Source organism: Leguminivora glycinivorella, chromosome 9 (assembly GCF_023078275.1).
Source record: "Leguminivora glycinivorella isolate SPB_JAAS2020 chromosome 9, LegGlyc_1.1, whole genome shotgun sequence".
NCBI classification, from domain to species: Eukaryota; Metazoa; Arthropoda; class Insecta; order Lepidoptera; family Tortricidae; genus Leguminivora; species Leguminivora glycinivorella.
In genome coordinates, this window is record NC_062979.1 from 17221951 (window position 1) to 17235869 (window position 13919).

The window sequence follows — 13919 nt, forward strand, 5'->3', positions numbered from 1 at the left end:
ACTAGTATTACTAGTACACAGAAAATATTGTAGAGCTTAATACGTGTGCTTATTAAAAAAAGCAGTCGGTGACTATAAAATCTATTGAAATAAATTAATACCTCCGAATTTAGCTAAGCATAGTAATTTCTAGAAAACGTATCACTCATAGAGCACAATGAGTAGACTAGACCGATCAGATTAAAATAAATAAATTACTCTGGTAGCTTTAATAGATTTCTTTATTACTGGCATTAACACGGTAATTATTATCCTGATATCTAAACAAAAAAAGTATTGATTTGTGTGGTAGAAAGTCTCATAGACACTGCCTTAGTCAAAAGAAATTTATTAAAGCCTTAGGCCAGCCACATATGGTTAGAATACTTTGCTGAATGCACTATGAATTCTGACATAGATACCATTCAAAACTTAGGTTAATGAATCTTTGTCTGTAACTTTCCAGTTTCTAATGTAAACGTACTTGGCTATTTTAAAATAGACTGGGGTCAATTACATCAACTATAATTGACTGACTGGACAGTGGCAATCAGTGGGCTTCCTGCGAGCTAATTTTGACGTGCCTCCTTGTCACACTTACGTATGATCTTACAAAAAGTGCGATAGAGAGGAAACACGTCGAACGTAGTTCGCGGTAGGAATTCTATAATTCAGTGTTTAACAGCTGTATTCAGCAAGGCATTCTGGCATCTAAAGGGTGCTAATAGACTTGAGCATTCACTCCAGCATTTGCAGTTTTTAAGGGTGTTTCCAAACTTTCGCTGGTGTGGAGATTACAATGGAACCGCCGACCGGCCGCCGGTAGCGTGCACGAGTATGAACTATATGCAGGTATAGAGCGAAATTTGGCTTAGATGGCAGCTGATTTTGAGTACTCGGCTGTGGAAGCGTTAAGTAAACGTAATAATCATCCATACTAGTATTATAAATGGGAAAGAGTGCTGTGGGGCTGTTTGTCTGTCCGTCTTTCACGGCAAAAATGAGCGACGAATTGACGTGATTTGTTAAGTGGAGATAGTTGAAAGGATGGATAGTGACATAGGTTACTTTTGTCTCTTTCAAACGCGAGCGAAGCCGCGGGACAAAGCTAGTAATTTCATAAAAGATTGAGATTTAGACTTGCGCTGTCTGTGCCATTAAAATGTTTGCCAACTTATCTTTGTCCGACTCTACATTATTCTGTCGCGAATATGCTCAACTAGAGAACGCTCAAGTACACCAGCAGGAGCCCATTTCTCGCACGATATTTGACTAATACTTCCCCGAACTGTCAAACCGCATGGGTTGCCACGGCAATACACTAATATTATTAGACTAATATCTTGGGTCAATCCGCGGCAAGAGTAACGTGAGTCACGATTTTATGACATGTTCCATTTATTCACGATGCAAGTTCCAGTGACAATCTATCTCTAAGGGCCTGTCGCATCAAACCGTCTGTCACCGTTACAGCGTTCGTTACATTTTATTGCATGGGAAATTCCATAGTCGTCTGCTGCGTGACGATGATATGTCTGTCAAATTTGGTTGATGCAAGTGGTCCTAAATAAGTGTCACTTTCCCGATACATGCATAGATCCTTTCATTTGCTGCTGTAGTTCAAATAACAGCAGTTCTCGAAAAGTTTGTACAAAAATTAAGGAAAAAGTTAAATTTGTTTTTTTTTATTCCTTTTTTGTTACCAAGATTTATTTCATGAATTGAGATTTTAGTAAGTTTTGTCGACTTATATCACTAAATTTTGGTAACAAAATAGGATCAATTAAAATTTGCTAACGTGGCTATGCACAAACTTTTTGGGAACTGCTGATAAACACTGTAGTCGTGACTCGCGTTACATTTACGCGGATTCACCCTTCGAGAAATGGGCTCGAGTTAAAACAAAGGAAGCATGTACCGCTACCGCTAATTGGGCTCGTCGTCGTCGACGGTGGCGAGGTTGGGCTCGGACTCGGAGCGGCGCGGCGCGCGCTCGGCGTCCGGCGTGCGCGCGCGCGCCGGCGCCGCCGCCGCCGCCACGTCCGGCGCCGAGCGGCTCATGTCGCCCTGGATATATAAACATCAACTTACTCCACTGCTGATGCCATTTTTTTTGAACCTCAGTTTTGACAATTTATTAACTTGATATGTGTTAAAAATGCTAAAATTGTCAACCGAAAGTGTAGCGCCATCTAATCGACCGTGCATTGTTCTTGATGGTTCGAAGGTACCTACGTTTTTTCTGAGACTCTGTCTATACGGAGTTGTATATGACTTTGCTCAAAACAAAGGAACGCTACGCTACGGGTGCCGAGCGGCTCATGCCGCTCTGACACCCTTGTTACTCAACTATACCAGAAACGACAGAGGTGGTACTAGTAACGCTATGCGGGCACGTCGTCGTCAACGGTGGCGCGGTGGTGCGCGGACTCAGAGCCGAGCGACTCATGTGACCCTGAATGGTAACATTTTATTACTAAAGTACCTACATCAGCACCCAAAACAAAGGAATGCTAGTTCTCACCAAGTCAGGGTCGAGCAAGTCGCTTGGTTCCTGCTTGGGCTGCGGGCTCATCTTGTCGTTAAGGTAGCACACGCCGTTGATGTCGATCGCGCTGTTGGAGAAGATGGCCGCCGCCCCCACTGACACGTCCACGAGCGCCTCAGTCTTCTAAATAATACATGTAAACAATTAGAACAGCATTTCACAAACTATGTGACGCGGCAATATTGAATGAAACCTGAAATTGTGAATGATATCTTATGCCCTCTTTTTTAAAATTGCTAGCAGAATAAATTACATACAGCCTGGCAAAATAGAGTAGAAACGGATTTTTTTTTTATCATAGCAACACTTACTGTTGTCACACAAAAGTGACTCGATGGTTGCCACATGCAAAACGGTTTACAAGACGGTGGCGTCCCTATTAATTTCTACTCTATTTTGCCAGGCTGTAGAATTAGAATATAAAAATATGCATAAAATCCGATAACTATTATATTGAATAAATATTACAGAAGTACTAACAAAACGAATACTCACAATAACTTCCTCAGGTTCTTCAAACTTCAGTTGAACAGTTTTCTTGGCGGGCGGCGCTTCCTTCTCAGGAGTTTTGAAATTGTACGTGCACGGAGTTTCTTTCGGAATCAAGTCTTTTTGTTCTCTGGAAAATGTTACCAATTTTAACAATTTAGCCTGAGGATGTTAGCCTTATACCTGACAACTAAAAAATATATTGAAACCCAATCATAAACATAATATTTTTAGAGTGAATTCATTTCAGTTCTTTGTGAAGCTGGACTATAGTTCAGCCACGGCTCATATCAATTATTAATTTCTGTCTTCTCTGACTTAACTCGTCCAACTGCTTATATATATTTCAAAGAAAAACACTCTGTCCCTTACATAATCAGTATAATAACGAACATAGACTAAAGTTATATAAGATAATAAGTAGATATACGCACTTTTTAGGCGTCGCGTGATGGCTGTCATTCTTATCCGTCTGATGCTGCGAGATCAGATCACACGCCTTCCCCAAAATTACAATGGACACGAGCACCCTTATGGATATCAGGGACAAATACGCTATTAGTATCAGGAATACCGCCGCAAATCTGCAATAAAAACTATAGTAAGAAACTAATAAAACAAACGCATAAATTATGTCAAGTAAACAAGTTATATAAGAGCTATAAAATACTTTTTTGTGGGATAATATTTTTATTCGCAAAGTATTTGGGTCATAAAGCTCAATGTCCATGTTTTATCTTCGATCTGTTATTTAACTTTTACACATTATTTTTGCCATAAGACAGACAGCAATATAATTCGTCACTACTTTTAAAAAATCTCGTATCTCACGCTGTTCCTCAAAGTTAAAACGCAGTAAGTCTATATGCATTCCATACATACTTACTACAATTTTCTTTTCATTGACAGACGAAGATACAAGTTTTTTTAAAAGTAGTGACGAATTGTCATTTTTTGTTTGGCAAATGTTGGAGCCAAGATTCGTTGACGATACAAGGTTATATTAGTAATTTAGATAATATACCTATTACTTGTAAAGGGTAACTTTTACTGTAACTGTACTACGGACTCACTATTTATTCATGCACCTATTATTATTACCGTTTCCTTCACTCTTACTAACTGAGCAAGAGGAAATTAGAATTTTTATTTTTCACAGCAAGCGATCCATCCCCTATGCCACCAGAATTGGGTGGTCACTAAGCATAGCTATGGCATCTGCTAATACTATGCAGTAATGCCAGTGGTAGCGGTATGAAGCCCATCCTGCGCGCCCCCAAGTCGGAGTGGTCGCTGAACGCGCACTGTCTCGTCTGCTAACAACATGGACTCACCCGTCTACTTTAACAGCGTGCACCTGCACCCTAGTGATGACCACCCCCAGTGGTAGCGGTATGAAACCCATCCTGCGCGCCACCAGGTCGGAGTGGTCGCTGAACGCGCACTGTCTCGTCTGCTAACAACATGGACTCACCCGTCTACTTTAACAGCGTGCACCAGCACCCTAGTGATGACCACCCCCAGTGGTAGCGGTATGAAGCCCATCCTGCGCGCCCCCAGGTCGGAGTGGTCGCTGAACGCGCACTGTCTCGTCTGCTAACAACATGGACTCACCCGTCTACTTTAACAGCGTGCACCAGCACCCTAGTGATGACCACCCCCAGTGGTAGCGGTATGAAGCCCATCCTGCGCGCCCCCAGGTCGGAGTGGTCGCTGAACGCGCACTGTCTCGTCTGCTAACAACATGGACTCACCCGTCTACTTTAACAGCGTGCACCTGCACCCTAGTGATGACCACCCCCAGTGGTAGCGGTATGAAGCCCATCCTGCGCGCCACCAGGTCGGAGTGGTCGCTGAACGCGCACTGTCTCGTCTGCTAACAACATGGACTCACCCGTCTACTTTAACAGCGTGCACCAGCACCCTAGTGATGACCACCCCCAGTGGTAGCGGTATGAAGCCCATCCTGCGCGCCCCCAGGTCGGAGTGGTCGCTGAACGCGCACTGTCTCGTCTGCTAACAACATGGACTCACCCGTCTACTTTAACAGCGTGCACCAGCACCCTAGTGATGACCACCCCCAGTGGTAGCGGTATGAAGCCCATCCTGCGCGCCCCCAGGTCGGAGTGGTCGCTGAACGCGCACTGTCTCGTCTGCTAACAACATGGACTCACCCGTCTACTTTAACAGCATGCACCAGCACCCTAGTGATGACCACCCCCAGTGGTAGCGGTATGAAGCCCATCCTGCGCGCCCCCAGGTCGGAGTGGTCGCTGAACGCGCACTGTCTCGTCTGCTAACAACATGGACTCACCCGTCTACTTTAACAGCGTGCACCAGCACCCTAGTGATGACCACCCCCAGTGGTAGCGGTATGAAGCCCATCCTGCGCGCCACCAGGTCGGAGTGGTCGCTGAACGCGCACTGTCTCGTCTGCTAACAACATGGACTCACCCGTCTACTTTAACAGCGTGCACCAGCACCCTAGTGATGACCACCCCCAGTGGTAGCGGTATGAAGCCCATCCTGCGCGCCCCCAGGTCGGAGTGGTCGCTGAACGCGCACTGTCTCGTCTGCTAACAACATGGACTCACCCGTCTACTTTAACAGCGTGCACCAGCACCCTAGTGATGACCACCCCCAGTGGTAGCGGTATGAAGCCCATCCTGCGCGCCACCAGGTCGGAGTGGTCGCTGAACGCGCACTGTCTCGTCTGCTAACAACATGGACTCACCCGTCTACTTTAACAGCGTGCACCAGCACCCTAGTGATGACCACCCCCAGTGGTAGCGGTATGAAGCCCATCCTGCGCGCCACCAGGTCGGAGTGGTCGCTGAACGCGTACTTCTGCCGCGTCTGCGCCACGTCGTACGCCAGGCTGACCGTGTACTCGCGGTACACGCCGAACGGAATCTCGTTGAACCTGGACAATAATACGATTTAAACATTATTGTCTGGTCCAGATTAATGAAATGAAATGAAATGAAAATTATTTATTACCGGAAATACATTCCATAGATTATTACTAATATTAACATAATAAATTAACTAAATTAAATTAAAATTAATAAAACTAAAACTAAAATAAAGATTAACTAACTAAATACTAAAATAGAGATTAAGTTCCCTTTTATAAAGTTAACAGTAATGTGTGAATGTTTTCGTATTTAGTAAATGTTTTGGTATGATCAAACAACTTGCTCAATAATATGTCTCTCATCTTGCCATCAAATTATTAGCTACTAGCTTTTGCTGGCGGCTTCGCTCGCGTTAGAAAAGTACAAAAAGTACCCTATGTCACTCTCTATCCCTTCAACTATTTCCACCTAAAAAATTACGTCAATTCGTCCCTCCGTTTTGCCGTGAAAGACGGACAAACAAACAGATACACAAACTTTCCCATTTATAATATTAGTATGGATGTTTAAGCAATAATCAGCCAGATTTTATGACCAAGGAGAAACTTATTTATTGTTGAAACTTTGTTATCTATTAAGCTAAACATTATGTTGGGGTGGCACTAGCTAATACAAATAAAAAGGTATGGTAAGATAGGTATATCTTTTTAGACCGGTATTTTACCTAGTAATGAAGGCGTGCTGGACCCAGTCGATGATGACCTCAAAGGTCAACACGAGCACGCAGTCGGGCGCCAGGATCCAGAAGCGCTCCTCCCGCCCGGTGTACTCCTTCCCGCCTCTGTCAGTGTTTACTAGAGTAATGAGTTACCTAGTGATGAAAGCGTGCTTGACCCAGTCGATGATGACCTCAAAGGTCAACACTAGTACGCAGTCAGGCGCCAGGATCCAGAAGCGCTCCTCCCGCCAGGTGTACTCCTTCCCGCCTCTGTCAGTGTTTACTAGAGTAATGAGTTACCTAGTGATGAAAGCGTGCTTGACCCAGTCGATGATGACCTCAAAGGTCAACACTAGTACGCAGTCAGGCGCCAGGATCCAGAAGCGCTCCTCCCGCCAGGTGTACTCCTTCCCGCCTCTGTCAGTGTTTACTAGAGTAATGAGTTACCTAGTGATGAAAGCGTGCTTGACCCAGTCGATGATGACCTCAAAGGTCAACACTAGTACGCAGTCAGGCGCCAGGATCCAGAAGCGCTCCTCCCGCCAGGTGTACTCCTTCCCGCCTCTGTCAGTGTTTACTAGAGTAATGAGTTACCTAGTGATGAAAGCGTGCTTGACCCAGTCGATGATGACCTCAAAGGTCAACACTAGTACGCAGTCAGGCGCCAGGATCCAGAAGCGCTCCTCCTGCCCGGTGGACTCCTTCCCGCCTCTGTCAGTGTTTACTAGAGTAATGAGTTACCTAGTGATGAAAGCGTGCTTGACCCAGTCGATGATGACCTCAAAGGTCAACACTAGTACGCAGTCAGGCGCCAGGATCCAGAAGCGCTCCTCCCGCCAGGTGTACTCCTTCATGGTCTGCAGCACCACGATGAAGAGCAGCACGGACAGGTGCAGCCGCTCGCGCACGTCGCTGCACGACACTTGGAACAGGTTGTTCTTGTCGAACTTCTTGAACACGCTGCCTTTTAGCTCGACAAACTGGAAAAGAAATGGTATTCACGACCCAGCCACGACATTGGTCTAAGCGCGACAACGGTGAGCGGCAGCCATACGTGCGAATGAAAAGTCCCATCGCTGTGTCTCGCTCCGATGTATGGCCGCCGCTCACCGCTGTCGCGCTTAGACCAATGTCGTGGCCGGGCCATAATAGCATGGGGGGCGTCCATTAATCGCGTCATACTGCATAGGGGGGGGAGGGGGTCATGAAAAAATCACCAAATATCACCATGGGGGGTGGGGGGGTTAGGAACATATCACGTGTATTTTTTTTTGTTACACTAACGTAAAGAAAAAATCATATTTCTGAGCTATTTTTATATCAACTTTTACAGTCAGAACTTGCGTTGTGCAGTGCAAAGAGAACAGAATAGAATAGAATATAATTTATTCGTGAACACAGTCAAGATTAATTGCACATTACAACACAAACAGAAAGGAATGAAGTGCCACGAAATGGCCTCATCTCAGCGTGTTGCTGGTGACTTCCAACGCTGATCTTCCGATGAGACCATCAAGTGAGAAAAAAAGAGCTGTGTGCAGTTAGTTATTTTTAATTCTCAAAGATTTTTTTATTTTGCCCTCATCACGTGTACACGGACGGTCGGTTATAATTTGACAAATGTAGAGCTCACCGGCCAACTGTCTTCAAAAAACGCGTGCCTTCCTAAACCTTGACGTTGGCGGAATCATAGAAGAGCCATAACACTTAAAAACCGGCCAAGTGTGAGTTGGACTCGTGTTGCAAGGGTTCCTTACATCACAAGAAGAGCGCCTTCTGGAGCGCTTAAGCGCCTTCTGGAGGCGCTAAGTCATTTTAGAAAATAAAATAATCGATATTTTGAACAATTTATAAAAAACCGGCCAAGAGCGTGTCGGGCTACGCTCAGTGTAGGGTTCCGTAGTTTTTCTCAAAAACTACTTAACCTATCAAGTTCAAACCAATTTTCTTAGAAAGTCTTTATAAAGTTCTACTTTTGTGATTTTTCATATTTTTTAAACATATGGTTTAAAGCGGACCCCAGGCTCCCATGAGCCGTGGCAAATGCCGGGATAACGCAAGGAGGATGATGATGGTTTAAAAGTTAGAGGGGGGGGGGACACTTTTTTTTTCCTTTAGGAGCGATTATCTCCGAAAATATTAATATTACAAAAAAACGATTTTAGTAAACCCTTATTCATTTTTAAATACCTATCTAACAATATATCACACGTTGGGGTTGGAATGAAAAAAAAAAACAGTCCCCACTTTACATGTAGGGGGGTTACCCTAACAAAACATTTTTTTCCACTTTTTATTTTACCACTTTATTGGCGTGATTGATATACATATTGGTACCAAATTTCAGCTTTCTAGTGCTAACGGTCACTGATATTACCCGCGGACGGACGGACGGACGGAGAGACAGACATGGCAAAACTATAAGGATTTCTAGTTGACTACGGAACCCTAAAAAGACGAAACAAAAATGAATGTACATGTAATATTCAAACGCACTCAACACTTTCAAAAGATTTGGTAACTCCTTGCAGCCCCAGTGAGTGAAATTCGTAATTTGAGTTTTTTCTTTTAAGTCCAATTTAGGCTTGACTATATATTTCTAATAGGTTTTCTTGTAATCTATACATTAAAGGCTATCTCGGGTATTTTTTTTGAAAATTTTATGCTAATTAGTTTCTGAGATAAGGGAATGGTCATTTTTGCCTGTTTTCTTAAATTGCTTGAAAATTACCTACTTGACTGAAAATTATTAAAAACATATATCTTTGAAATACGTATATATACGTATACATACGTATATTATTTTTTTCAAAGTTGTCCACCCCACTTTTTTTGTAACATGGGTATTTTTTACGCGATTCATATTCAGAATCGCGAGGTCTTTTGATCGTGATAGGAGAAAAAAATGTCCCAAGATTTCCATATTTTTTTTTAGACCTTCCATTCCGTTACCGCCATACAAAATGTATGAAAAAATGGTAACGGAATAGAGAAAACCTTGGGACACTTTTTTACTCCTATTAGGATTGAAAGAGCCCGCGATTCTGAGTGGAAAGCACATAAAAAAATCCAAATTAAAAAAAAAATGGGGTAGACAACTTTGAAAAAAAAAATGGCCCAATTAACGCTTTTTCGTTTGATATGTAACACGCTAAAAAACTATTTCAAAAAACTTTGATTTCTAATTTACACTTTTACCCCCCAAAAGTGGCCCCTATAGTTGTTTTTTTATTTTATTTAAATTACATGCCCGTCTCTGGGTCACAAGTTTACATATGTATGTGTGCCAAACAAGTTAATCGGTTCAGTGGTTTCCTTTTTGAGGTACGGAACCTTAAAGGTTTAATTTTCATAGAAAATTTGAATTTCGCGCCAAGATTTGATTGATTCGTGGGTTGGAAAAAAGTCTACTTAAGTTGCCAAAAAATTACACGTCATATTGGCCAGGGGGGGGGGTCCTGAAAATATCACCAAAGATCACCATGGGGGAGGGGGGTCTAAAATAAGCCAAAAACGTATGACGCGATTAATGGACGCCCCCATGGGTGCTGACACAACTTTGGAGATTTTTGTTAAAATTTTCTAAACAGTGTCAAACTCAGATGCCATATCACCAAAGCGTCAAAACTGAATTTCAATGGTACTAAACTTTTGATAATACACACGTAATTTTATTTTGGTACGGGGTCTGTGGCGGATTAATCATGCGATAGGATATATTATTATCAGTTGTTGGAGTCCAAAAAGTTAAGTAAGACTCAAACACATTTTAAAATATTTAAGCGCTAAGTCACTCAGTTTACTCACGTGTTAAGTCGATATAGCGTTCGACATGTTTCGATCCATTTTCGAGGATCTTTTTCAAGAGTAGCGACCCCGCCTTTACATGTCGAGAGCGCGACGCATACTGCGGGCGCTTGCTCTGTGTGCGCGGCTAACATGCTAAACCTAACACGCTCACCTAACGCTATATCGACTTAACGCGTGACCTAACACGCTCACTTGCGAGTTTTTTAACACATGAGAAGTTAAAATAACTATAGCTATATCGACATCTTTAACTAGATTGACCTACTTTTATCAATTTTAAAGCAGTTAATTTGACTTTATTCAAGGTCAACTTTACCGTGGATAAAATGCGTTTTTACCCGCTGGTAAAAGGACAAAACACGTATTTTTTTTAAACACACATAATCCGTTTATTGTGGTGGTCATAAATAATCATTTTATTTAACAATACTGAATAGGAAACCATTACAACAACGCAAAGCATGTCTTTTGTAATAAAAATTACACATACCTACTACAGGTATCACTACTACATCACTACTGCAGGGCACCAGTAATCATTGAATTTTGATCCTTCCCAATCATTTCATAAAGTTGCTGATTAGCGTGCTACTTGACACTGTTAAACCGTAGGTACTCACGTTATTAGTCATCATAATGATGAGCAGGCTTTTGTTGTTGGAGTTGAACGCTACGTTGAGTGTTGTCGCTTGGAACAACACCAACAAGCTGTGGAGGACTGGACACTTGTTTCAGGAAGTTATATTACTTATACTAGTAATTAATACTAAGGATTAGTTAGTTTTCCTAAGTTATTATCTGTTTTAGGGATTTGAATTTTACATGAATACTTTTACAAAACTGTTTAATATTGTTATTTGGCTGAGAGAACAGAAAAAAAAACACTATGAAGCTAAACCCAAGGTACTTAGTTTAGTTCACAAATCATTTGAGACTGTAACACCAAATTTATAAGAAACTCTTTACACTCCTTCAGTTGCACAGAGACAAATTATATTTTACCTAAATTACTGTACAATGGTTTAGACACAGAATGTATTGTTTTGTTTGTTCTTACTAATTATTTTTAAGTCTGATGCCAAACATGGTAGGCTTTAATTTGTATAACTAAATTCTACAATATGATTTGTGATCTGTTATCTGTCCTCCTCAATACAGGTGTAGCCTAGTGACACATTCTGTAATTTTTTCTTTGATAATGACAATAAATACATTTCCTTTTCTTTTTATTTCTATGTGAGGCCCTTGGAAAGATCATCCATAATACCATGTTGTCTATTTTCTGAATACTTCAGCACTATATCGGCAATATATAAAATTAGTTACTGGCATACTACTGAGCCAAATCTCAATTATTATTATTTATTATTTATTTAATTATTATAATAAAAGGTAACAATGGTATAAATATACAGTGCTCCACAAAACTATGTTATAAGTTTGACTGTGGAGTCAAGAAATCAAATACTTCTAAGGTTAACAGTCAGATATCATCAAAATTGACATTTGAGAAACATTAAAATAACATAAACATAAATGCAGAAAGACGATCCCTTATAGAGTTTCTAAGAGATACTTTTTTAACCGTCTTTTGAAGGTATTTTTGTTTTGTTCCTGTGTTATGTCACTTGGCAATGAGTTCAGTAAGTAGGGTATGCGTTTTTTAAGTGTCCTATCACCATAGTAATTCGACACTCTAGGAACTACATATTTGCCTGCTGATACGGCTCTGGTGTTATGGCTATGGTTAACTTGTTCAATAAGGTCTTGCTTGCCATGGTTCCTCAAAGCTAACATATATTTAAGTTTTAATGACACAGGTAAAATTTTGCATGTTTTGAATAATTGTTTGTAATCTTTTTTGCAATTGTTTCTGACTTTTTTGCTACTTGTCAGTTTGAGGAAACGGGTTTGTATTGACTCTAGTTTTTCTATATTCGTTTTAAAGGTGAGGCCATAGCAGTCAAGACCGTAGCTTATAATGGAGTCTATTAAAGAATTATAAATACATTTTAACGTGCGAATAGGGGTTTTATGACTAAGATGATAAAATTTACTTAATAAAATTCTTAATTTGCTACAAATGAGATCTACATGGCACGTCCAGGAGAAGTTTTCGTCAATTTTCATGCCGAGATATGTAACGCTCTTTACTCTTTCTATAGGTTGACAGTTACAAGCTATCAATCTATTATGAAAGCAATTAAAACTATGTGTGAAAATGGATGGAGTGACGTTTGAAGGTATCAGGTAAGGAGTTGGTCTTGGTCAATAGTTTGGTCTTTATAATATTTCATTTTTTAAAAAGGATACACACATAAATCATGGCAAACAGCAAATGGGGGATGACCCCCAAATGTTCTCTTCTTCTGTCTCTCGGCTCCGTGGCGGTCCAAAACAGAGCATCTATTGTATCCTGTCCAAAGGCTGAAAACAACCGGTCGCCAACTTCCAGCATGTTGAAAAATATATACAGCTTCATCACACTTTGACTTTTTACTAAATGGTACATCATGTTTGTGTCTATATAGCACATTAAAATACTACAGATCAGTAGAATGAATCCTTTTAGTACATCACATGTCTCTGCAGGCTTTAAGATACTCTTCCAAGGATGATGATGGAATCTGAAAGCAGGAACATCCATTAGTATCCTTATTCTTTTATTAATACTTGCAAACACTGTTACTAATAATAAAAAATCTGGTAGTTGAGAATGCTAATGTAATGATATTTATATATGCCAAAATAAGTTTAACATTAGGATGATTTATGTAGTTGTAGATCTGGTCTTTATTTACTAATTTAAAAGTTGATAATAGTTAAAATAACTTACCCAAAACATTTCCTAAACAATCTGCTAAAGAATGACCAAAACGCCATAATAAACCTTAATGGAAGAAAAGTGTACACAAACAGCAAGGAATCTGCACACTGGAAGAAACCATAAGCCATGAACTTCTCCAGTTCCTGAGGGATTTTGATAAACGAGTAGACTTTCTCGCGCCGCGCCGAAAACCGCTCCTCGTCATGCTCTAGCATATAGCCCCTCGTCAACTCAACATGTAGAAAAGCAAATAAAGAAGCTGATTTTCGACCATCTGTAAAAACCGGTTTATTTCTGTAAAACTACAATAAGGTATCTTTAAATCTCGTGTTAATGATGAAGAAATAGTTGAGATTCTTACCTTTGCTCTTTACTTCTTTCGCGCCTTTAGCTTCAAAGTTATTATCGCTAGTAAATTGTTGAACATTGGACACAGGTTTAAAACGTAACTTTTTTGTGAGTCCCTCCGATTCTTCACTTTTCACGACCATGGTGAAATTTAACTGTAATATCTAATAGACATAAACACATTTGTCAGCACGGAAACACAAACAATAATCTAGTAGTATTGTGAATGTGAATTTTATAAATACAAATAGTAAATGATACAAGATCGTAGGTGACAATGACAGAATGTGACAGCGGCACACACGGCGCGGCACAACGGCACACCAACCTAATCACAGAATA

At 41.0% G+C, this 13919-nt stretch overlaps 1 protein-coding gene across 1 annotated transcript; it reads right to left on the reverse strand.

The window, feature by feature from the left end:
* Positions 1-203: 203 nt before the first annotated feature.
* Positions 204-13839, reverse strand: LOC125229650 (protein TAPT1 homolog). Its single transcript, XM_048134535.1, has 10 exons — positions 13591-13839; positions 13239-13503; positions 12716-13029; positions 11023-11120; positions 7334-7572; positions 5751-5939; positions 3451-3600; positions 3023-3146; positions 2504-2650; positions 204-2046 (listed from the first exon to the last, which is right to left on the reverse strand). Exons 1-10 carry the CDS (start codon positions 13718-13720, stop codon positions 1906-1908), a joined length of 1797 nt encoding a protein of 598 aa, XP_047990492.1. The 5' UTR covers positions 13721-13839; the 3' UTR covers positions 204-1905.
* Between the last annotated feature and the right edge of the window lie 80 nt (positions 13840-13919).

Bases quoted from the DNA above. Each gene is read 5' to 3' on its own strand.
- LOC125229650 (XM_048134535.1), bottom strand. From the start codon at position 13,720: ATGGTCGTGAAAAGTGAAGAATCGGAGGGACTCACAAAAAAGTTACGT. The intron at 13,504-13,590 runs GTAAGAATCTCA...CGGTTTTTACAG, and splicing joins GAAAGAAGTAAAGAGCAAAG to ATGGTCGAAAATCAGCTTCT. The intron at 3,601-5,750 runs GTGAGTCCATGT...TTTTTATTGCAG, and splicing joins CACGCTGTTAAAGTAGACGG to ATTTGCGGCGGTATTCCTGA.